At 40.8% G+C, this 25,533-nt stretch overlaps 1 protein-coding gene across 2 annotated transcripts; it reads right to left on the reverse strand.

Annotated features, from left to right (window-relative positions):
* Window positions 1-23,611, reverse strand: TMBIM7 (transmembrane BAX inhibitor motif containing 7). Of its 2 annotated transcripts, XR_002807409.2 has the most exons (12): window positions 23,134-23,594; window positions 22,860-22,992; window positions 19,029-19,294; window positions 14,970-15,048; window positions 14,177-14,230; window positions 13,422-13,512; window positions 9,924-9,961; window positions 9,753-9,840; window positions 8,290-8,379; window positions 5,677-5,724; window positions 2,548-2,626; window positions 1-526 (listed from the first exon to the last, which is right to left on the reverse strand). XR_002807409.2 is itself a non-coding variant. In XM_005609215.4 (11 exons), coding segments are annotated over exons 2-11 (909 nt in total). In that variant the 5' UTR covers window positions 22,862-22,992; window positions 23,134-23,611; the 3' UTR covers window positions 1-373. The 2 variants fall into 2 exon arrangements, 1 of the variants encoding a protein (XP_005609272.1); XM_005609215.4 differs by lacking the exon at window positions 2,548-2,626 and having other exon boundaries at window positions 23,134-23,611.
* Window positions 23,612-25,533: the final 1,922 nt, after the last annotated feature.

The following is a 25,533-nucleotide window of genomic DNA, read 5'->3' on the forward strand; positions in this document are numbered from 1 at the left end:
TTTCTGTAATCAATTTTATTTATGTAGAGTGATGTAGTTTACAGCTTTAAAGAGCCCCTGGAAAACTTCAACAAAGTAATGGGAATCTTACAAATGTTTTTAAGTATGTAATTATGGTACTCATCTTTTGAATTTATAAAAATCAGAAATGTCCCCCAGAAAGTTTTGAGGTGTGACAATGGAACTAAAAACATAACAGCTACAGCTACCATCTACTGAATGCTTGGTTCCACTTGAGAAAACAAATAAGTATTTTCAAACATTTTTTAAAATAAGAGGGCTTACAAAGTGGTAACCTCTGCATGTCCAAGCCTGGTGACACTTCACAGTGTCCCTCTCTCCCCCCCAACACAAGCCAGCCTTGGCCGCATGACTACCGTAGCAGTCCAATCAGTTCCAAAATAAAAAGCAAAAGGTTGATTATGTCCAAGTAGATGTTCAGGGCAGCAAAAACATACTCTTCAGGGTCCAGGTCAGAATGATGATGTTGCCCTCCCACCATGAGCTGCACATCCATCACCATGTACTTAGAGAAAAGAAAGAAGAATTACCTACTTAAATTGTATATTCCTAGCAAATAAGTGTCCTAAATTACTGGAAAAATTATTTTAGCATCAATAAATATATTGCAGAAAATCAGCTTGTGGCTATATCTGTTATTCTTACAGCCTCAGTCATTCACGATGTCCCCAAGTTTGTACTTTATCTATTAAAGCAAGTACTTCATCCTCCCGAAGCTGGCGGGGAGAGGGGGGCAGGGGACGTGGATGACAAGTCTATAAGCCTTCCTCTCACAGGTAAGGTGATGTATTTGAAGGCAGATGGGAAAGTGGGGGAGTAAGATGAGCTGGGATCCAGTTGTCTCCCCCCAACCTCAGGGTAAGAGGGCTCAGGACACCACCCAAGATACAACCAGCCCACAGGGAACCCCAGTTGGGATTCTGACCCCTGGAAGCGTTTGGGAGTGTGGCACCTCACCTCACCCCCACAACTCTGGTAGTTAAGCCTCCTCTCTCTCACCACCCCCTGAAAAATTTTCACTTTCCCTCTCCTGCTGTTTGTTTTGTGTTGGGTAGACCTGCCTGAGTCTAGAATAATGTTCCTCTGCCTCCAAACTGGCAACAGAAACACCAACATACTTTTGCATGGAAACAAACTATGCCTAAAGCAGGATATAAGAGCTACAACAGCCAGCATCAACACACAAAGGCTGAGATCATAAGAGTAAAGGAAAATGAGTGTGAATCAGTTCCTTTCATAACAGGAGAAGAAATAAGAAAACTGAAATATACATAGTTAACCTCCTGGTCTAAATTTTTCTAACATTTGAAAAATATGACATAATTTTAACAACAAAAAGGAACATGATGAAGTAAAATGTGGAGATGTGACATGATAAAAGTATATAATGGAATACCATGCAGCTTTCAAATAGAATTAATCAGTTCCCTGCTGCTAATATGTGGAGACCACTATTTTTAAGTGAAAAAGCAAAATCAGAACACTGTATATAATATAACTATATTTATATAAAAAAAGATATATATGTGTGTGAATAGCTTCGAACACAATATCAAAGGAGAAGAATAAAGTTGGAGGACTGTTGCTACCCGACTTCAAGACTTACTATACAGTGTTAGTATCAAGAAAGTGTGGTATTGGTGAAAGAATAGACAAACAGATCAATGGAACAGAACAGAGAGCCCGAAATTGACTCACATAAATATAGTCAATTGATCTTTGACAAAGGATCAAAGGCAATACAACGCAGCAAGGACAATCTCTTCAACAAACAGTGCTGGAAAAACTGGACGTCCACATGCAAAAAAGTGACAATCTTACACCCATCACAAAAATTAACTCAAAGTGGATCATGGACTCAAATGTGAAACACAGAACTATAAAAAATCCTGGAAGGGGCTGGCCCCGTGGCCGAGCGGTTAAGTTCGCACGCTCCGCTGCAGGCGGCCGTGTTTCGTTGGTTCGAATCCTGGGCGCGGACATGACACTGCTCATCAAACCACGCTGAGGCGGCGTCCCACATGCCACAACTAGAAGGACCCACATCGAAGAATATACAACTATGTACCGGGGGGCTTTGGGGAGAAAAAGGAAAAAATAAAATCTTTAAAAAAAAAAAAAAATCCTGGAAGATAACATAGGAGAAAACCTAGATGACCTTGGGTATGGCAATGACTTTTAGATACAATAACAAAGGCATGATCCATGAAAGAAATAATGGATAAGCTGGACTTCATGAAAATTAAAAACTTCTTAATGTCAAGAGAATGAGAAGACAAGCCACAGACTGGGAGAAAATATTAGTAAAAGACACATCTGATAAAGGACTGTTATCCAAAATATACAGTGAACTCTTCAAACTCGACAATAAGAAAACAAACAACTGAATTAAAAAATGGTCAAAAGAACTTAACATATATCTCACCAAAGATATATAGATGGCGAATAAGCACATTAATAGATACTCCACATCATATGTCATGAGGGAAATGGAAATTAAAATAACAATAAGATACCACTACCCACCTATTAGATTGGCCAAAATCTGGAACACTGACAACACCAAATGCTGGCAGGGATGTAGAGGAACAGGAACTTTCATTCACTGCTGGTAGGAATGCAAAATGATACAGACACTTTGGAAGATGGTGGGGCAGTTTCTTACAAAAAATAAATATACTTTTACCATATGATCCAGCAGTCACGCTCTTTGGAATTTACCCAAAGGAGTGAAAACTTTTGTCCACACAAAAACCTGCACATGGGTGTTTATAGCAGCTTTATTTTAATTGCTAAAACTTGGGAGCAAACAAGATGCCCTTCAGTAGGTGAATGGATCCATAAATTGTGGTACATCCAGACAAGGGACTAAAAAGAAATGAGCTATAAAGCCATGAAAAGACATGAAGGAAGGTTAAGTGCACATTAAGCGCCAATCTGAAAAGACTACATACTGTGTGATTCCAACTCTATGACATTCTGGAAAAGGCAAAGCTTGGAAACAGTAAAAAGATCAGCAATCGGAAAACTAATAGAAATAATTAACAACTACAGTAAAGTTGTAGGGTACAGAATCAACTTACAAAAATCAGTTGCCTTTCTATACTCCAATAACGAACTTACAGAAAGAGAACTCAAGAATACAATTCTATTTGCAATCACAACTAAAAGAATAAAGTACCTAGGAATAAATTTAACCAAGGAGGTAAAAGACTTATACAACGAAAACAATAAGACATTACTGAAAGAAATTGATAATGACATAAAGAGATGGAAAGAGATTCCTCACTCATGGATTGGAAGAATAAACATGGTTAAAATGCCCATACTACCCAAGGCAATCTACAGATTCAATGCAATCCCAATCAGAATCTCAATGACATTCTTCACAGAAATAGAGCAAAGAATCCTAAAATTCATATAGGGCAACCAAAGACCCCGAATTGAAGGCAATCCTGATAAAAAAGAACAAAGCTCGAGGTATCACAATCCCTGACTTCAAAATGTACTACAGGGGCCAGCCAGGTGGCTGAGTGGTTAAGTTCACGCGCTCCGCTTGGGTTGCCCAGGGTTTCACTGGTTCGGATCCTGGGTGTGAACATGGCACTGCTCATAAGGCCATGCTGAGGCGGTGTCCCACATGCCACAACTAGAAAGACCCACAACTAAAATACACAACTATGTACTGGGGGGATTTGGGGAGAAAAAGCAGGGAAAAAAAGAAGATTGGCAACAATTTTAGCTCAGATGCCAATCTTAAAAAAAAAAAAAAGTACTACAAAGCCATAGTGATCAAAACGGCATGGTACTGGTACAAAAACAGGCACACAGATCAATGGAACAGAACTGAAAGCCCACAAAGAAAACCACAAACTACGGACAGCTAATCTTTGACAACAGTGCCAAGAACACACACTGGAGAAAAGACAGTCTCTTCAATAAATGGTGTTGGGAAAACTGGACAGCCACATGCAAAAGAATGAAGGTAGACCACTATCTCATGCCATACACAAAAATAAACTCACAATGGATCAAAGATATGTCCTGAAACTATAAAACTCCTGGAAGATAATATCGGTAGCACACTCTTTGCCATCGAACTAAAAAGGACCTTTTCAGATACCATGTCTTCTCAGACAAGGGAAACAAAAGAAAAAATAAACAAGTGGGAATTCATCAGACTAAAGACCTTCTGCAAGACAAAAGAAACCAGAATCAAAACAACGAGACAACCCACCAATTGGGAGAAAATATTCGCAAATCATATATCCAACAAGGGGTTAATCTCCAATAATATATAAGGAACACACACAACTGAACAATAAAAATACAAACAACCTAATCAAAAAATGGGCAGAGGAGGTGAACAGACATTTTTCCAAAGAAGATAGACAGATGGCCAATGAGCACATGAAAAGATGTTCAACATCACTAATCATCAGGGAAATACAATTCAAAACTACACTAAGATACCACCTTACCCCTGTTAAAATGGCTATAATCACTAAGACTAAAAATAACAAATGTTGGAGAGGGTGTTTTGAAAATGGTACCCTCATACACTGCTGGTGGGAATGCAAACTGGTGCAGCCACTACGGAAAACAATATGGACATTCCTCAGAAAACTAAAACTAGAACTACCATACGACCCAGCTATCCCACTACTGAGTATCTACCCAAACAACTTGAAATCAACAATCCAAAGTAACACATGCACCCCTATGTTCACTGCAGCACTATTCACAATAGCCAGGACATGGAAGCAATCCAAGCGCCCATCGACTGATGGATAGATAAAGAAGATGTGGTATATATACAATGGAATACTACTCAGCCATAAAAACAGACAAATTCATCCCATTTGCAATAACATGGAGGGACCTAGAGGGAATTATGCTAAGCGAAATAAGCCAGTCTGAGAAAGACAAACACCAGATGATTTCACTCACATGTGGAATATGAACAAACACATGGACAAAGAAAACAGTTCAGTGGTTACCAGGGGAAGGGGGGTGGGGGGCAGGCACAGGAGGTGAAGGGGAGCACTTAGGTGGTGACAGTCAAGAAATAATGTACAACTGAAATCTCACATTGATGTAAACTATTATGAACTCAATAAAAAAATTAAAAATTAAAAAAAGATCAGCAGGCCAGGATTGGAGAGTACAGGAGGGATGAACAGGCAGAGCACAGAGGATTTTTAGAGCAGTGAAAATATTCCGTGTGATAGTATAATGATGGTTACATATCATTATACATTTGTCCAAACACAAAGAATGTACAACAACAAGAGTGAACCCTAATGTCAACTATGGACTTTAGGTGATTATGACATGTCAATGTAGGTTCCTCCTTGGTAACAAAGGTACCACTCTGGTGAGTGATGTTGACAATGGGAGAGGCCATACATGTGTAGGGGCAGGGGGTATATGGGAAATCTCTGTACCTTCCTCTTGATTTTACTGTGAACTTAAAAGTGCTCTAAAAAATTGTCTTTACAAAAAAAAGAAGAAGGAGGAGGAGAAGCAAGTCACCTGGAGGGCTTTCCAGTGAATTACTGACTTTACCTAACTCCAGACCTAGCACAAGGGCCTAGGGGCGCTGTCAATGCGTATACCATACTCTTTGTCAAAGGGAGGGAGACATGGACTTACGAGTGAGAAGACCACGGTTCCCAGTCCGGCATACAACAGCTGTGCCCACTGCAAAGAAAGGGAACAACGTATATTAAGGACAAAATTTGAAATAATGAAAGGGCTCACTTAGTTTGCTGCTGTTAGATAAGGACACAATATTAAGCAAGTCAAATCTGTGGAGGAATTCATCCTTTTTGAACACAGTCATCAACAGCATCCACTCAATTCCATTCGGCAAGCAAATGAAAACTAGCCCTGCATATGCCAAATAAGGTTCATCAAGTAAGTGCTAAACATCTCATGAACAGTAGGGCAAGTAGAATGTACTAGATATGCTCCACTTTTTGCCCCATCCACATAGCCCTTCTAGAGAATCTGTCCTACCCTCAGCCCTTGGAACAGGTAGCTCTGGGAACACAGTGACGCTCACGCTCCCTTGCTAGAGCTGATTGACAAGAGGTAGAAAACGTCCATTTCAACAGCAGCCAATCTCTTGACTGAACAGGAACCTCTTATATGTGACCAGGATCAAACAGATGTGCCAGGCCAGTCAGAAATCAATTCTCAGGATAGAGGGATCCAAGCAGCAGAGGCTGTTGAACCATTAGCTAATGCTGGAGCTATTACTGTACAAGCAGAGGTGGCCAATCAACTCCGCCCAAGAGAGGAAGGCACATTTCCATTTCTGTGAATCCTGGCTCTTCTTCCCATCTAGGAGTTCCATGAGAGTCTCTGGGTCTTTGCCTCAACCTCATCTGAGCAGTCTCTGTTCCTTGCAACCAAAACAGCCCTGATCAGACTATGGGACTGGTCTAAGTGTCAAAGGGTTTGGCTCTACATGGAGAGAGCATAAGGAAGTGTGTATAACATCTCAGAAAAATAATGGTATTCACTCTTCAGGATAAGAAAGCTGGCTCTAGAAGGATGGGCAGAACGCTCTAACCAGCAAAGGCTGTTGGTGAAGGCAGGAAATTGGGAGTCAGTGACACAGTGAGGAAGGCACAGTGTTTCCAGACTAAGCTAATAGAAAGAAAACATCTGATTCCTGGAGTCTGAAGAATCTAAAACTTGCCAAAGTCAAACAAGCATGTATACTTAGGACAACAGTCTGCCGAAGTCTTCCGTTTAAACATATGTGTAAGATTATAAATTGCAGATATTTGTGAAAGAAAATTTAGAATGGAGTTTGTCGTCTAGTAGGAAACACAGTTTCTTAACTGTCGTTTAAGTGGTATTGTAAAGATCTATGGAACCCACTTAATAAATACTTGTATTATTACTACCAATATCTGTGCTACCTTCAATAACAATAAATGGAGAGATGTGGCCTTTTAAGGCATATCTTTGTGATGTTTTTGAGTTTATCTCTAAAATATAGATGCTACCTCCTTAGCAATTCAGGTAGAACTGATGGTTATATGTCTGGAGATCATTTAACAAGTCCACTTATTGCTAGAGAAACTCTTTGATTCAGCGATTGGACCAAGTTGGCCTTCGGGCTTTAGTCAAATGGTCACAGGCCCTGGGAGTGGTCAGTGGACCTGGCCTCCAGTAGGGTCTCCAGACAGGAGCCATTCACAGCTCAAAAACAGGGCCAGATCCTCTGCCTCTACCTCTCCACACCCTTGCAGCCTCAATTCAGATATGGTGCCATGTGGTGAAAAGAGCATGGGCACCGGAGTCACCCAGATCTGGCTTGGATCCCACCCCTACCAGTTATTCCCTGTGTGAACTCAGATGAATTATTTAATTTCTCTGAACCTGTTTTCTTATCTATAAAATAGATGAGATATGTACTTGTCAGGAATGTTGTGAGAATTAAATTTTATGCTTATGTGAAAAACACATAAGCCTATGTCTGATATCTAGTAAAGAGTCAATGAATATATTAAAGCAATACAAAAAAAGAAAAAGAAAAAAAGCTGGAAGGAACCTCCTCTAGGCTGCTGTCAGAAAAGTCTGAACAAGCCTATCTTTCCACTCCCGTTACTGCGAACAAGCAGCTCCCATGTGGAGAAGGAATTTGACCTGCCCTGTGCGTAGGTTCCCCCAAAAGCCTCTTACAGAAGGACAGCTGTAGTCTAGGGTAGGAGCTCAATCTTCCTGCCCCAGACCTCCTCTCCATGGCACCCCCAACCACAACACCCTGGGCAGCCACAAGGGCGGAGCTCACAGACTTCCAGCTACCAGGAAGAGTGGAACTGACCAAGAGCCCCGGCAGCTGTGCGGTGCAACCCACTGCAGTTTAATCCTGGGCCACACTTCCCCTCCTCAGGATTGGTGGGAGCAGCAGGGCCCTTCCTAGGAAACACGGGACTTCTGTGAATGTTTGACTTTAGCTCAAGGACACCCTGGAGGCCTTGCTGAACTTTCCTTACACAGCACCATGTCTAGAATATTCCCACCTGACCTTTCTTCCCTCTCCTTCACTTGGGGTCAGGTATGCTATCTGGTGTGACAGCTCTGCTAGCCTTCATCACTCCTGCTTTTCTCATAGACATGTCTCCTAAAGTCCTTGCACATTTTACCCATCTCAATGTCTGCTTCTCAGAGAATCCAGACTAAGACAACCAGCACGTCACTCTGTATTTCCAACAATTCTCTGAGGTTTCCAAATGAGATCCCACTTACATATGATCGTATGAAGATTAAGAAAATTCCAAAGATTAAAAGCACGAAGAGTAAAACGAACAGCACTCCATTTAGCAAGGTGAAATCCCACTGAGGAAATATAAACAACACACAACAACTCAATTATCATCTTTAAGGAATTTCAGGATGTTTAGAGATGCATCTTATACCCCACAGACAGAAACCGAACCATTTGCTAATAATTTACCCTGGCCAATTCTGAGACCCATAGAAATCCATTGGCCCCAACCACTGAAAAATGCTACATAAAAAGTGTTGTACTGACTGGACTTGCTTCAGGAGAGAGAAGATGTTGGGAGTATGGATGAAATAAGAGTCACGAATTGATAATTTTTGAAAGTGGGTAACGGGTAAATGGGGGTTCATTATATTATTGTATTTTTATATTTATATGAAATTTCCTCTAATACTAAAGGTACCTTAAATAAACAGGATGCAAATTTGTATGTATAGTATTATCATAATTATTCATATTTTTAAACGCATGTGCATGGAATACATTAGTGGAGTGAAATAGACCAAGATGTTAACTGGGTACCATTTTCATGTTTATATGCATATATTTTAATAAAAATATATATACTAAGCTTTCCAAAATTACTGTTAATGATTCTTTTGTAATTTTTAAATTTATTAATATGCTTTTGGGTTTTGCCTTTATAAATCAGTGACCAAATCAGTGTGGGGGAGATTGGGATTTTTTAAAGAAAGGGGAGTATTCATCTTCTGACCTGAGAAAATTTGGATTATGCAGCAAAAGAAGAGCTTTGAATTTAAGATATTTTCTTGCAAGGGAATTTTCCTAATTCCTCTATTTCCCCCCTCACTCCTTACCCTTAACACACCCAGAGAATCATCTAAAGTACTAAGCAGCCAGGTCTGCTTCTCAGACCAGCAGCATCAGCACCACCTGGGAAATGCAGAGTACTGGGCCCCGCCCCAGACCTTCTGAAGCAACAACTCCGGGATGGAGCCAGCAATCTGTTTCCACAAGCCCTCCAGGTGATTCTGACGCCTGCTAAAAAAGTCTGTCTAGAGCTATGCTTTCAATACATGAGGTTACTGAGCTCTTGAAATGTGGCTAGTTGGAATCGAGATGTGCTCTAAGTATAAAATACACACTGGATTTGAATTTTAGTTAGAAAAAAATATAAAATATCTCAATATTTTTGTTATATTGATTACATGTTGAAATGATAATACTTCACATATATTGGTTTAAATAAAATATATTATTAAAATTAATTTCACCTGTTTCTTTTCACTTTTTTAACATGGTTACTAGGAAAGTCAGAAGCCAGAAGGCGAGGAGGCCATGGAGGTGAGGCCCACAGGCCAGAAGAGAGCAGAGGCAGGAGGGAGGAGAATGGGTCAGCAGGGGCAAAGGAACATATCCACACACTCCTGTACAGGAAACAGAAATCTGTTTCGATAATACGTACTTTTGTTTGAAGAGCAAATAAAGTGAGCGATAACGTCAACAGAGCAGTTGCTGCCGTTGCCCATAACACTTCCTCGGCATTATAGAAACTAAAACCAGAGACTGCAATTAGCATTCACATACATTCAAAGCAAAGCACACGCAAAAAAGGAAACGTGTATCAAAGACTTACACTGTCACGGCTCCTAGCAGCAGACCTTGAAGAACTGTCTAAAAACAAAATTCACAAGAAATCAGAAGCCTGATTCCCAAGGCCCAGAATCTGGAGGAGATGATTTGATGGGTGTGTGTTTTTGCAGGGTCTAGGGAGCAAGGGGGAGTATGCAAAACCCCAGTGCACAAAGTGACAGGGCAATTGATTATGGGAAATAAATAGGAGGACTAAACATTTCCTTAACCTTCCCCCTGAGACTGACAGGAGAAAATTCTTTTATTAGTAAAAATTTCTCAGAACACAACGGTAACTTTCAACATATTTAGTGAGTTAAATATATATTAATTAGGAACATGGAAACCAAGGTAAATATTTATCTGTAGACCGCATTGCCATTAATCAAATGGGGCCATCCACACAGATTTTATCAGAGCAGGATACGCTATTTCTACTAATGCCTCACCAGCAGTTTCAGTCCTGTCCTCTCCCATAGTGCTTGGGTGAGAATCAAATACTTCAGACCTCAGAGGTGGGATGAGGATTGCGACCTTCTCAGGACCAGGGGATGGGGCTGGAGGGCATCTACCTACAGAGCATGGAGCTGCACCTGTAGGGGCCAATCCAGGGCTCAGAAGAGGGCTCTGCTGGGGCTGTGTTGGGGCTGGAGGTTTCCCATGGAGCCAGGGATGGGGCAGTGTGAGAGAGAGGCAGGGGCTGAGAGCCAGTGGGCAGTCAAGCCAGAGGATGAGATCAAAAAAGGCAACGAGGATGTGCCCAGGCCCACAGGCTCCAGGACAGCCGGCAGGCTGTGTGAGAACTACAGTTAGCTGTGGCCACAGGGCCTGAGGACATTCCCCTGCTGGTAGGATGCTCCATCAGAGGCAAATCCAGAGACTCAGCTGATCCGCTGGTTCACAGCAAGAGCCAGGAAAGAATCCTCCAGTCTCAGGGAGTAACAATGAGGACACATCCTAACTGCAGTGCTAGGACTGCTAGAGGGGCTTTGAGCTTCTCCAGTCGGCCGATGAGGTGCAATCAGATCACAGACCAGAAAAGAACTGGAGTACCGAGAGTGCTAGATTGCCTCTCTGGATTTCCCAAACCCAGTGGGTAATTGCCTGATTCTCTCGTTCGTTAAACTTACCAGAGTAAGCTGGTTTGATTTCCATTATAGGTTTAAAAAAAAAAACGGAATAGATTTCTATGTACACATGACATTTTAATAATGTGCTTGCTTCCGACCTTCCTCTCAAGATTAATTTTCTTCTTCTTCTACTTGCTCAATTGTGTCATATTTCTCCATCTTCAGCAGCACATGAAAGAAGTGTATGTGTGTGTGTGTGTGTGTGAAAGAGAGAGAGACAATGGAGAGGGGGAATGAGAGGGAGAGGGGATGATTTCAAGCTGGAAACCACCCTTCCGTTTGCTGAAGGGTAGGAGAGGCGTAACCAGAGGCCTCAAAAGTCAAACCTGCCTGATGGCGTCAAGAGCTCAGAACACAGGCTCAAGAGGCCAAAATTCTACAGGGCAAAAGCTGTCTTCAGTATGTGAGTGTTTTCCTTTTTTCCCTCAACTCCTTTTCTGAAATGGTTTTCTCCATATGTTTCTTGACACTTGGGCAAGACATAAAATCTAGAAAATATAGCTAATTCTTTGCTCCTCTATAATATTTCTTCTCTTAACCTGTTACCTACTTTGGGATAAAGAGAAAAACGTCAGAGCTGAAAGCTTCCTTTGAGACCAATAAATTTGATCTCCTCTTGTAATAAACTTTAAAACCATTGAAAAGTTTAAAAATTCAAAATTTTCTGGAAAAACACCCCCCCACACACCCCTGCCCCATGGCCACTGCTCCAGGATTCCTAGTATCTTCCTATGTCTGGCTCTTAGCCCCCACTCCTCCTGAGTGTGCTCTATGCTGTCAGTACAGCAACTGCGAGACCCCACTTACTCACCTGGGCAACGAGCAGGATATCCATGCCAACTAAGCAAGGCCCCTCAATGCTCTGGAAGCTGAGGAAATGCCTAACTGTGGGCATGAGAGAGACAGTCTTCTCCAGCCTCAGGAGGAAACTATTCTTCCCAACACGTAAATTACCCTGGACGCTGCACTGCGTGGATGCTGAGAATCTCCTCACTGGCCATGTGTTCTTGCTCGGTTTGACCACCAGGAGGCGCAGATCCAAATCTAGGCTCATCACACTCAAGTGCATAGGACCATGCATTTTGTACGCTCATCAATCGCTGGCTTTATTTTCCTACCCTTATTTTTTATTCCATCAGATTCCTCCACAAATTGATCTTATACTTTTATATTGTGGGCATTTTTATAAGCTACCTCGAATGTGATATGGAACCAGAAGAGGAATAAATTAATCGGTAAGTAAATCTTCACATGAAAGGGTGGTCAAAAGAGCTTGGGAGGAAACGCGAACTCTCCCAGAGAGAATCATTTGCCGACTCACTGAATCACACTGAGACTGTTCTGGATTTTCCCAAGAGGAACAAATGCTTACTATCAGTGAGTTTCAGAGAGACTGCTGGCTCCAGGAGGCAAGAGGTTTGGCCTGACTGGGAAGCGGAAAGAAGAGTCAGAAAAATGGGGAATGATTATTCTGTTATTGGGTCTCTGAGGAGGAGCCCTGTGACCTTCCAGGAAGCAGAGTCCTGAGTCGGGAAAGGAGTAAAATGATAGAAATTTAGGCTTTATTCAGGTTTTAAAAATCTAGGAGCTCCAGGTACTCCTGAAAGCTGGCGAGATCTTGGAGTCCTTGTGGGCGGCACAGAAACGAAGCCGCTGCAAGAATGTGAGCCGCACAGTTTTCTGTGGCCCAGAGCAGCTCTGATCCACAGAGGAAGGGCCCATGTGGTGAGGCCTTGTGAGTGGAAGCCCACAAGGAGGTTGGCAACTAGGAGCCGGATCTTGCATAAAAGGCCATGGCCAAGGAATAGAAGCCCTCCAGCCCCCAACACTCTGGCGCTGAAAAAGCCCGATTGAAGAAAGATAGCAAGGCAGGGAAATGAGGAGAACCTGAACTGAGATGGCTTCTGCTCCCAGTGAGAGTTGAAATAGAAATAAAATACATTTTATAAAAATAAAGAAAACTGCATTTCTTGCACAAGAGTTTGTGAGCTAAATGTGGACCCACACAACAAAAATGTGTTTGTTGTTTCTGGCAGAGGCCCAGTTACAGTTAGGCTAACTGTTTCTGAAATGGAGCCCAGACTCAGGAGTGGGTTCTCCCCTGTGGCCTCTGAGAGGCACGGGTGCCAGCACGAAGGAGTAGCCCAGGGTCCCCAAATTCTCTAGCTTATTAAAAGGGTGTGGATACTATCTCATAAGTAAGTTTACGACTTCATTACAACCAGAATTCAGCCAAGAGAACATCTCACAAATAATTTCTAACTGTATTATCCCTCGGGAAGATTCTCCACAATAAAAGGAATGGATTTAATAATGTGACAAAAATATATTTCAGAGGTGAGCTACAATGAGTGCTGACGGGGTTTACTTACAAATACTCCCAGGAGAATGTAATTTCCAGGCACCTGACGGCGGATTTTCCCACAGCAAGCAAGTATAATAAGTACAACAAAAAATGCTGGCCTGAGGATAATTTAAAACCACGTGTTATTTGTTTCCAGTGCTTATAGCATAAGATACAGGTAGGTAGATAGTGATATATATCATTATATGATATTATCTGGTAATAAGTATTATAAAGTAAACAAAAATGTAGATTATTACCTTTACCTTATTTCTTTTTCACCTTTTAAAACTAACTTTTTTCATTGCCATCCACAGACAGCTTGTAGGTTCTTTTTTTAAATTTTTATTTGGACGTAATTGTAGATTCACAGAAAGTTGCAAAGAGACAGAGAGGTCTCTAATACCCTTTACTCAGTTTCCCCCAATGGTTCCATCTTACATATTTATAGCATAATACCAAACCAGTAATTTGACATGTACAGCGTGTATATATAATGCTGTGTCATAGAACTGTGACACAAATCTATGTGCAGATATGTGTAACCAGCGCCACAATCAAGATTCGGAACTATCCCATCATTAAAGCATCAGCAAAGAGCCACCTCGTGCCGTCCCTTTACGGTCACACACACGCACACACACACACGCAACCACTAATTTGCTTGTTTTCTGTCTCTATAATTTTGTCATTTCAAGAATATTATAGTTTTGCCTAATTTTACCTAGTTAAAATCAATAGCTAGTAGAAAAACCACTTTTTATTAAATCCAATAATACTTACAAGATTGCATAGGTGAACCAGGCATGGTTGCGCACCCAAACTCTTAAAGCCTTCCTGATTAAAAAAAATGAATATAGTTTTACACAATAAGTAGTTTATTTTGCTAACGAATGTAATATTTAAGGAGAAGTAAAACAATGTCATGAGAAGAAAGGGAGAAATCCTAATGATTGATGATGACAGATGAGGAGTGAAACAGTTAAACATATAACCATCTCTTGCTCCTTAAAATAGATTCATAAAAAGATACAGTCATAATAAGTGGTGAGTCATATTTGGATAATGCAAATGTCCTAGTGAAATTTTTTTAATTAAAAAAATACTGAGATTGGGTATGTGTACAAAGCAAAAGAAATCAACTTCTCATATATTTGTTTTGTAAATATAGATTTTCATATGAGGGGTTTAAGCAGTGATGGCTCATAATCCCTGAGATAATTTCTGCATTTAACAGTGTTCCAGCCTCCAAGGGCTCCATAATCTCACCTTTTTTTCTCTATCCAGTTTTATCTGTGGAATAGCTCAGGGAAATTTAAAAAAAAAAAATAGTGCCCAAAATAAGAGTAAGAAAATAAGTTCTTGGTTTAGGAAGTTGAAGTAAAATTCTCGAAATCCACCAACACTTTAGTCTAGGAGTTGCCTCAGAAAAACAAAGCTATAGAAATATCGTGTCCTATGAGTGGTTCAGAAAAAAATAAATGCTTTTTTAATGATCAATATTAAATAGAGCTGATTCAATAAGAATTAATGTGAACAACTTAATATTTAATTTACATCAGTAATAAAGACTTACCAGAAAACAAACACGCTGGTAATTGCCACAGTGACCACCAACTGAGCTGACAGGATGAGGAACACTTTTACAATGAAAGCTGAGGAGACAAAAAACATTTTTATAACACAATAGTCAAAAGTAAAAATATAAATGTAATTACCTATTGTTGATACTTGACGAAATAAATTTTTCCTCTGATTTTTTGAGGATGGGAAAAAGAGTGTTAGTTTAAAGTCAGCAAATAGGATGACAGCAAAAATACAGCTCTGCAGAACTTCTGGAAAATACTCAGTCCGTATTGCCAGACGTGTTTTACCGGAGATCTGAGGGTTTATCCACGGAAGCCCCAAAATTTTAAAGACAAACTCAGAGATTGAATTCTTTATTATGCACACCCCATCCTCCTTAGGACCAACAGTGATCTGAAAGTCTTGGGATATCACAGGCCCACCATCAGGGACCCAGTTACACCCCTGCACAGAAGGGAGAACAGCGACGCCTCAGGGACTGCTCGTGGCCAGGGCGTTTACCCCTCTGGGAATGGACTTGGGCTGCGGGGGGTTTACAGAGCTTTCCCACCACTTTTCTCTTCAGCCTTACCTGCCTTTAGCAGCTCCTTTCCCTTCTACTTGTGCAGAAACTAGATCACCTCATGAATTGTAAGTAAGACTAAGGAGTTCCAAGTGAATGGCGTGCCGAAGCAGAGTGCAGAGTATGTTCACATCTCTTTTCGCTTACTTCCTACTTCACAGGTTTTCCTGAGGCCCTCTGAATATGGTGCTGGTAATGACAATTTATTTTTTTGTGGCTTTATCCCAAATTTGAAAGGAAAAAAAAAATAAAGAATGCTGTTTAAAGTGGACTTACAGGATCATCAGCTATGTCCTTTTGCTGGTCTGTTTCTGTGCATAGGAAGGGTGACAACAAAGAAAGGGGACTGAGCTATCTTAATCAAAATACCAGAACATATGTACCCAAATGTATGCTGCCTACATTACAATATTCATTTAGCTAACATTCCTTTCACATCTACTATGTGTTGGGGACTGTGAGGGAATAAATTAAATGTGGCTCAACGTCATGAGACTAGACATATAGTAGATCAAAGGAGTAGAATTGAGAGCCCAGAAATAATTGCTTATATTTATGGTCAACTGATTTTTAACAAATGTGCTAGAACAATTCAATGGAGAAAGAATAGTCTTTTCAACAAATGGTGCTGGACAACTGGACATACACATACAAAAGGATGAATTTGGACCCCTTCTTCATGTCATACATACACAAAAATTAATTAATTAGTTTAAAATGGACTATAGACATAAACATAAGAAATAAAACTCTTGGAAGAAAGCATAGGTGTAAATCTTTGTGACACAGATTAGGCAATGATTTTTTTAGATATGACATCTAAAACATAGCAAAAATGAAAAAAAAAACAGATAAATTGGATTTTATCAAAAGTAAAAGCTTTGTGCTTCAAATGACATCATCAAGAAAGTGAAAGAAATCCCACAAACTGGGAGAAAATATTTGCAAATCATGTATCTGATAAGGGACTTGTATCTAGAATACATAAAGAACACTTACAATTCAATAACACGAAGAAAATTAACAATTAAAAATGGGCAAAGCTTGGGTAGTGCCCTCCCACATTGACACTGGGTTTGGCCACATGACTTCTGTTGGTTAGTGAGACATTACTATGTGTGCTGCAAGCAGAGGCTTGATAAACCACTTGCACATTGGGGCTTGCCCACATGGTATATTTCTTCTTGGGACCCAGCTGCCATGTGATGAGAAGCTCAAGCCACAAGGAGAGAACCAACAACCAACACCAACCGCCAGCTGTGTCAGGCAGTCATAATGTCCACTGCAGCCTCAGCCACCGTCTGATTACAACTACATGAGAGCCCTCAATCAAGACAGTATAAGAACTGCCCAGCTGAGCCCAGTCAACCCACAGAATCATGAGAGATAATAAAATGGTTGTTATTTTCTAAAAAGTGAGCAAAGGATTTGAATAGACACTTCTCCAAAGAAGGTATGCAAATGGCCAATAAGCATGTGAAAAGATGCTCAACATCATTAGTCATTAGGGAAATGTAAATCAAAACTACAATGATATGTCAATTCACAGACACTACAATGGCTATAATAAAACAGACAAAAACAAGTGTTGATTAGGATGTGGAGAAATAGGAACCCTCATACACTGTTGACTGGAATGCAAAATGGTACAGGCACTTTCCAAGTTTGGCAGTTCCTGAAAATGTTAAACAGGGTTTACCATTTGGCTCAGCAATTCCTAGGTATTCACCCAAAAGAAAAGAAGATATCTGTCTACACAAAAGCTCATATATGAATGTTGATCACAGCATTATTCATAAGAACCCAAAAGTAAAAACAACCCAAATGTCTGTCAACTGATGATTGGATAAACAAAATGTGTTCTATCCAGGCAATGGATAAGGCCATAAGAAGGAATGAAGTACCAACACATGCTACAATATGGGTTAACCTTGAAAACGTTATGCTAAGTAGAAGAAGGCAATCACAAAAGACCACATATTGTATGATTCCATTTATATGGGATATTCAGAATAGGCAAATCGATAGAGACAGAAAGTAGATTAGTGGTTCCCAGAGGCTGTGGGGACGAGAGGATGGAGAGTGACAGATAAAGGGTATGAGTTTCTTTTAGTAGTAATGCTTGCACAACTCTGTAAATATACTAAAAACCATTGAATTGTACACTTTAAAAGGAGTGAATTTTATGATATGTAAATTTTATCTCTATAAAGCTGCTTTAAAAAAATGTAGCCCCTCCCCAGCCCTGTAACTCTTGATCCATTATCCTGCTATACTTTTCCTTTTTTTCCATAGCACTTTTATCTTTCTATGTACTATATAATTTTTTAAGTATATAATTGTTTTTAAGTATATAATTTTTTAAAGGGGAGGGCCTAGCCTCTGCCATCCAGGAGAGGCAGATAAAATAACTAACTCTAATGGTAGTGAGGAAGCTTTACACATGTTTTCAAGTATAACCCTTTATGCTTCATTTCCTCATCTGTAAAATGACACTACCACTACTTCATTGAGAGGGTTATTGTAAGGACTAAACGCAGCGATGAGGGCTTGGCACCTGTGGTGGAGGTGGCTAGTTGCTTGGTGACATCTGTTTTCCTCACCTTCCTCACCATCTAAACTAGATCTTGTTAAAGGTGGCAATGGATCCAAGTGAAAAACTACAGATAGAGGTGGCCACATGCCCCAGGTAGGGTAAATGACATGTAATTGGAAACCCCTGGGTGTAGTTTCTGGGAAAGCCTCTGAAAAGAGGTCAGGTTTGGCTGATTCTTAGGACATCTATCCATGAGTGGCGCCCCCTGGAGTTGTCAGGGCAGCAGACCAGCCTTGGCCTTCCTTTGCCTTTGCCTTTGCCTTTTCCTGCCTGGAAGGTTAGAACTTCAAAAGGCATCTTTCCAGCCACAAGCTGGAGGGTGAGGGTCACAGGGAAACTGTAATGGGATTTAAAGCTCATAGTCCACCTTCAAGTTGTCCAAGCCCTAAGAAGGTCTAAGCGGGGCGGAGCAGTCACTGGGTACCTGTGACATTTGCCTTGAACTGCCTACCTTCAAACTTCATATTTCATGAAAGAATAAAAAACTTCTCATTTATGTAAGCCACAGTTCTCTAGGTTTCTGTTACTCACAGCTGAATATATTTTCTATACAGAATGAATATGTAGGGCATTGAATTAATATTCTTTAAAACTTAAGCCAATATTATGGTATCACCTTGTATGTAGGTAAGAACATTCTACAATCAATGACTAATTTGTATTTCCTAAGAAAACCACAAGTCATTCACCACAATATATTTAGTATGAATTTCTGAATGCCCTGGACAACTTGGGGGCCATCTATTATAGAACCCTACATCATGTTTCATGGTAAAGTATGACTGGGAAAAACTAAAAGTAAATTAAATCTTTCTGACAATCCATTCTGTGGAAACATTTTAAGAGAACATTTGCTTTTCTCTTCCAAAAAGGTATTTCTTTATTCTCACCTCTGCGGACTGATGAGTCTGAGAATGGGCCGGCTGCAGCATTGTTGTCATCTTGGGTGGTCTCCTCTGAAATTTCTACCACATATGAATCCCCTTGGCTACTAGTCTTTGAGTGTGGATGCCCACGAGATATTTTTGGCTCAGATGAAGGTGAAGTTCTGTGACCAGATTTGCTCTTGGTTTTATGATCTGCTGTTTTCCGGACCAGCTGTTGATGATCTCCAGAACTGAAGTCTATTGGCTCACTGATCCCCAAGTCCATTTTCCTGGAGAGGGAAAGCTGTTATTCAGGTCCTTATGATCATGCAACTACCACCTTAGCATCCTCATAACATTCAGATGATTTTTTCTTAGTTTTAACTCCCTTGGCTCAGTACTTATCAAGTCAGTGCTTAATAAATATTTGTTGAATGAATGGTGAACAAATACTTTTAAGATGAGGCCTATAGAGAAAAATAACTTGCATTCCATTATAAAATTAATATGTTTATAAATACATTCAGCAAGGAGTTACATTCCCTCTTACGTGCCAGGTGTGGAGCTGTTCTCATCTCCTCTGTCCTCAGAGAGCTTACATTTTGGAAGAGAAGATAATCAAACTAGCAATAATATGAAAGACAATATAAGCAGGACCAGGAGTAATGGAGGATGATACAAGAGCTCCTATTGAAGTCTGGAAGAAGACGCAGGGAGTAGAAGAGGCTGTCAAAAGCAACCAGAGAAAGTGAGGTTTAAGCCCAGACTGGAAGATGAGTTGGAGCTGGTCAAGTAAAGAGGTGGGGAAAGGTTTTTCCAGGCAAAGGAATCAGCCTGGACCAGCACTGGAGAAAGGAAGCAGAGAAGGTAGGTCCCAGAAACAGAAGGAAATTCATGTGGCTGGAGCAGGGAGTTCTAAAGGGAGAGTAGAATGAGGTTAGACAGAGGGAAAGTAGGGGCAGGTCCCTGAGGGGCTGGAAAGCCAAGTTCATCCTGAAGCCCATGGCTGTGATAGGAAGAATAATGGTCCCCCAAAGATATCTGCATTCCAATCCCTGGAACCCATGGATATGTTACCTTACTTGGCAAAAGGAACATTGCAGGTGTGATTAAGTTAAGGACTCTGAGGTGGGGAGATGAGCCTGGCTTATCTGGGTGGGCCCAATCAAATCACAGGCATCCTTATGATCATACTTAAGAGAGAGACAGGAGGATCAGAGTCAGAGAAAGAGATGTGACAGCAGAAGCAGAGGTCAGAGTGATACAGCTGCTGCCTTTGAAGATAGAGGAAAGAGCCTGAGAGGAGGAACACAGGTGGCTGCTAGAAACTGGAAGAGGCAAGGAAACGCATCCTCCCTCAGAGCCTCCAGAAAGGCACGCAGACCCCTGACACCTTGATTTTGGCACAGTAAATGCGATTTTGGACTTCTGACTTACAGAACTGTAAAATGATAAATTTGTGTTGTTTTAAGTCATTGTGTTTGAGTAATTTGTTACAGCAGCAATAAATAACTAATACAATGGGAAATCACTGAAGGTTTTCCAGCAGGGGACCTTGGGGATCGGACTAGAAAGATTACACACACAGTGTGTAAGGCACAGTGTGGAGAATAGGCCGAGTAAGCAAAAGTGGAAGCAGAGACGAGAAATCCAGATACAAGATGATGGTGGGCTTTGCCACAGTGCTTTGCAGCGAATACAGTTCTTAGAAAACCAGTACTAAATGGACCAAAAATGGCAAAAGAAAAGGCCACTATTAACCTCAAGGGAGTTGAAGACTAAGGCAGACCGCTGCTGCTGTCTTCCTGTCCCACAGAGAGAGCCATGTGGGAGTCTGAGAAGGAGATTGCTAAGATGGCAAGGGCCTAGACAAACTGAAGACCAACAGGAATGGTAAATAGGAGGTCTGAACAAAATACCAGGCTCTTGGAGAGGCAGACACCATCTTATAAAGATATTGTTTCTCCTCAAATTAAATCTAAATTTTACAAAACTCATTGAGATTTTTTTCAGTATTTAAAAATATAACTCTAAAGTTCATCAGAATGAGTGAATGTGTGAGGATAATCAAGAAAAAAACTGAAAGAGGATTATGGTCGGAGGAGAGTGATTTACCTTATCAGAAATCAAATATCATAAAGCTGTATAATTAAAAGTGCAGTGCTAGCATGGCAATAGATAAACAGATTAATGGGATGGAAGAGATTCAAGACATAGACTCATGTATAGTGGCCGGCCCCATGGCCAAATGGTTAAGTTCACACACTCTGCTTTGGTGGCCCAGATTTTGCTGGCGTGGACCTGGCACTGCTCAGTAGACCATGCTGAGGTGGCATCCCACATAGCACAACCAGAAGGACCTACAAGTAGAATATACAACTATGTACTGGGGGGCTTTAGGGAGAAGAAAAAAAAAAAGAAGAAGATTGGCAACAGATGTTAGCTCAGGTGCCAATCTTAAAAAGAAAAGAAAAGAAATAGACTCATGTATATATGAGAATTTAATACTTGATAAAGGTGGCATTTCAAATTATTGTCCCATGGTGTTGGAACAATTAGCTATGCTTGGAAAACAAAGTTTAATTGCTTTTTCACATCTTTTACAAAAATACATTCCAGATGAATTAAAGATATTACCATAAATAATAATACAATAGATATTCCACAATAAAATATCAATGAATATTTGTGTAGAGCCTTTGTGAGAATGCTACCATAAAAGAAATGCTGGACAGATTTGGGGTAGGGGAACACTTTAAATATCATTACAAGAAGATATCAATAAATCTGAAATGCAAAAGCGTAAAAATAAAATTTACAATATTTACTATACTGTACAAAGAACTTTTAACAAGGAAAAGATGAATAACTCAATAGAAAGATGAGAAAAGAACATAAATAGGCAATTCACAAAGGAAATTTAAATGGTCAATAAACTTAGGAGATGATACCTCACAAATAACCAAGGAAATGCAAGTAAAAATAATCATGAAATGTCATTCTTTTCTTTTTTGCATAAAAGACTGATAAAAACTGAAAAGAAAATTCTCAAAGTTGCAAGGGTGTAGAGAAATGGGTAACTTGGGCCACATGGACTTGTGGGGGCCCTAGATAAGTTGCCTTCATGGGTTGCTTCTCCATAAGAAAATTTGAAAAAGTATATTTTATGGCTTCGTAGGTATAAAAAAATATAACCCAGACTGAATTCATTGTATATTATATATTCATTATTATTATATTCATTTTTTCTCCTGATTTTATAAGAAATTAAAGTATTTTCATGACTCCTAAAACTATTGTGGGCCAGAGGCAATGTACCCAGTGGCTAAGTCAGACCTGAGACAACCTCACAAGAGCTGGCAAGTGTGTAAACTTTTTTTGGTGAGTAATTGGAAGCATCTGTCAAATTCAAAACATGCATAACTTTAGACCCAACAGTTACATTTGTAGGAATTCATGTCATAAAAATACCCATACAAATAGGCAATGACACACGTATAAGGAAATTCACTACATCATTCATTGTTTGTAGCTGTAAAAAAATTTTAAAAGGCTAAATATCCAACATCAGGGGAATGGTTAAATTAGTTTTGGCAAAGAAAAGCAGATATATATATGGATGGATGTGATAAGTCCACTCCAGTATGCTTCTGAACAAAAAAAATCAGATTAGAGTGTAATATTTAGTAAGATCACACTCATATTTTATACACACACACATTTCCAGAGACTGAAGAGATATATCACAAACTGTTGATATGGTTATCTCTAACACAGCAGAGTTGGGGAATACACTCTGAATTGTATTAATTTTTATAATGAGCATTTATTATTTATATAAAGTAAGATATTTACATTTTGAAGAGAAAAAGAAGTATTTCCCTTTTTGGTAAAGTCTGGAGCTCCTCTGAAGAAAGCAGTCTTCATGCACAGCTGAAAAGCACTAAAAGATGCTCAAATAACCAAGTTGGTTTCTTCCATAGCTGTCCTGCAAATCAAAAGAGAGAGAGGCAACAAAATTTTCAAAGCACTCAAAACCAAAAACCAACCAGCAAAAATCAAAGGCAGCTGAGTTTTCCTCATGAAACTATAGTTGGCTGGTGCCTGGATCACAAAATGAGGCTTTCACCTGGTCCTCAAAAAGCTTCCCTGGCTCCTAAGCCAGCAGCCATCTGAGAGGCAGGCAGGTGCTGGAACTGAGAAGCAAAGTTCTGAGTGACAGTTAAAGGAGTGGCAGTTGGAGCATGGAGTGGGCTGAGGACCCCACTGCCTAGGAGAGGGGCTCTGAGTCAAGTCAATCTGCCGAGCCTCATAATGGCCAAATAGGCATGGCCAATGTGCTCTGTGCTGAGCCTCAGGGAGGCCTGAGACTGAATCCCCTGAACCTCCAAAACTGATTCCATGTCAGGGAGTGTCCTGAAGCCTTAATAAAGGCTTCTGGAGGACATGGTGTCCTTCCCACCATGTCATCCCCTCCTCCCAAGCAGGAGGAAGACGCTTACTAAACTCCACCAGGGACTTTGCACAATTGTTTCAAATAAGTAAGACTTGTTTATGATAAAGCAAGCATTGGTTTTTCTGGTGGATGATGATGTTGGTGCCTGCTTGGTACAGGGAGATGCCTACCCCAGGCTGTAGGCCAATCAGAAGCCAAGGAGGCCTAGCTCAGGCTGCTTGGTGAGAGAATTCAGATGACAAAGTGGGGGGACAGTGAGAGGGGAATGGGAGCAGACACTTGTCCTGAATGGAGACTGTTGCTGAGAAAAGGCTGATTGATAAATAAACACACTCATTAAACTTCTAATTAGTGCATGTCTACTGTGTGCAAGGCATAGAGAAGTAGAAGAAACACAGGAAAAAGGCAAACTTCTTTTCCTCAACATGCTCCTAGTCCAGTGGAGGAGACACGGGTACAAAGGTGTACCCTGAGGTAGGAGGGAGGAGCCATAGCAGGGAACAGCTATCTAGAGTTAGGGGGTTGGATAAAGGAGATGTGACTTCTGGCACAGAGAGAGGCTTCCTGGAGGAAGTGATACCTGAGCTGATTCTGGAAAGATGGGAACGGTCCAGTGTGAAGTGTTTGGAGGAAGCATATTCCAGGCAAAGAGAACACCCGGAGCCAAGCAGGTGGGACCCATGTGGCACACACAAAATGGAAAGTAGTTCCATGAGTTTATAACATAGAAGATCCCAGTACAGTGGGACATAGAGAACTCAAGATGCCCCTCCTAAGGATAAAAAAGGAAAAGGTCATAGAGTGACGTCAGCATCATGGCAGAATGAGCTCTTCCCTTGGACTCTCCTCTCTAAGATACAACCCAAAGGACATTCATACACCAACAGAGGACATATACACATCACAAAAGATGTCTGAGAGACCCAGGCAGCAATACGCCTAAAGGTGGTGGTGGGGCTGGATCCTCTGGAGGAAATGGAAGCTGACCAGCAGGAGCTCCATGGAAAGAGATGGGCCATAGCAGCAGAAAGTGCGCAGGTGAAAAGGGCATCCCATCCCTGCCTAGTACTCCAGCCCCAGAATCATCTGGAGCACAATGCAGTGAGCAAGGCAGTGGCAGCTGGGGAAAGGGAAAGTGCACAGTCCTTCAATCACCCAGAGCTCCATACAGAGAGACAAGCAGGGGCTAGGGGAAGTACTAGTGAAGGAGAGTACCCCTCCCCCTGCCCGGTGCTCCAGATCTGCCATAGATCAGTCACTCAGAGAGAAAAGCAGTCAGTGGCCGGAGCTGGGGAGACCCTGCTCATGCCAGGCCCAGAATACACAGTGCCTGATCCCCACTCAGTGGTGGTACGTGGCAGCTGCAACCAGATAAGAGCACCATGAGCAAGCAAAAATCCACTCCATCAAGCAGTATGAGTAGGTATATTAAATCTCCAGACCAGAAGGAAACTGACAAGTACCCAGAAACCAACCCTGAAGACACAGAAATCCATAACCTAAACAACAAAGAATCCAAAACAGCTATCATTAAAAAACTCAATGAGTTAGAAGAAAACACAGAAAGATAAATTAACGAATTCAGGAGCTTCTTCACAAAGGAGATTGAAACTATAAAGAAGAACCGATCAGAATTGTTGGAGATGAAAACCACAATGGATGAAATAAGAAAAATCTGGATTCCCTAAACAACAGAGCTGACAATATGGAGGAGAGAATCATCCAGTAAGAGGACAGTAAGTACTATAGAAATGTTTCAGAGGGAGGAGAAGAGAGAACTAAGACTAAAAAGAAGTGATGAGGCTCTTAGAGAAGTATCTGACTCAATCAGGAAATGCAACATAACAATTATAGGTATTCAAGAGGGGTAAGAGAAGGAGAATGGAGCAGAAAGCTTGTTCAAAGAAATAATAGCTGAGAACTTCCCAAATTTGGAGAGGAAGCTGGAAATCCATGTGAAAGAGGCCTCCAGATCGCCTAACCTTGTCAATGTAAAAAGACCCACTCCAAGGCATATAGTAGTGAAATGAAAAAGTAAAGTACAAGAAAATATACTAGGGGCAGTTAGGCAGA

Source organism: Equus caballus, chromosome 4 (genome assembly GCF_041296265.1).
Source record: "Equus caballus isolate H_3958 breed thoroughbred chromosome 4, TB-T2T, whole genome shotgun sequence".
NCBI lineage: Eukaryota > Metazoa > Chordata > Mammalia > Perissodactyla > Equidae > Equus > Equus caballus.

Coding starts and splice junctions, on each gene's coding strand:
- TMBIM7 (XM_005609215.4), bottom strand. Junction 5,725..8,289: donor TAATCTTCATACGATCATAT/GTAAGTGGGATC, acceptor CTTTCTTTGCAG/TGGGCACAGCTGTTGTATGC. Junction 527..5,676: donor GAACCGTGGTCTTCTCACTC/GTAAGTCCATGT, acceptor CTTTTCTCTAAG/TACATGGTGATGGATGTGCA.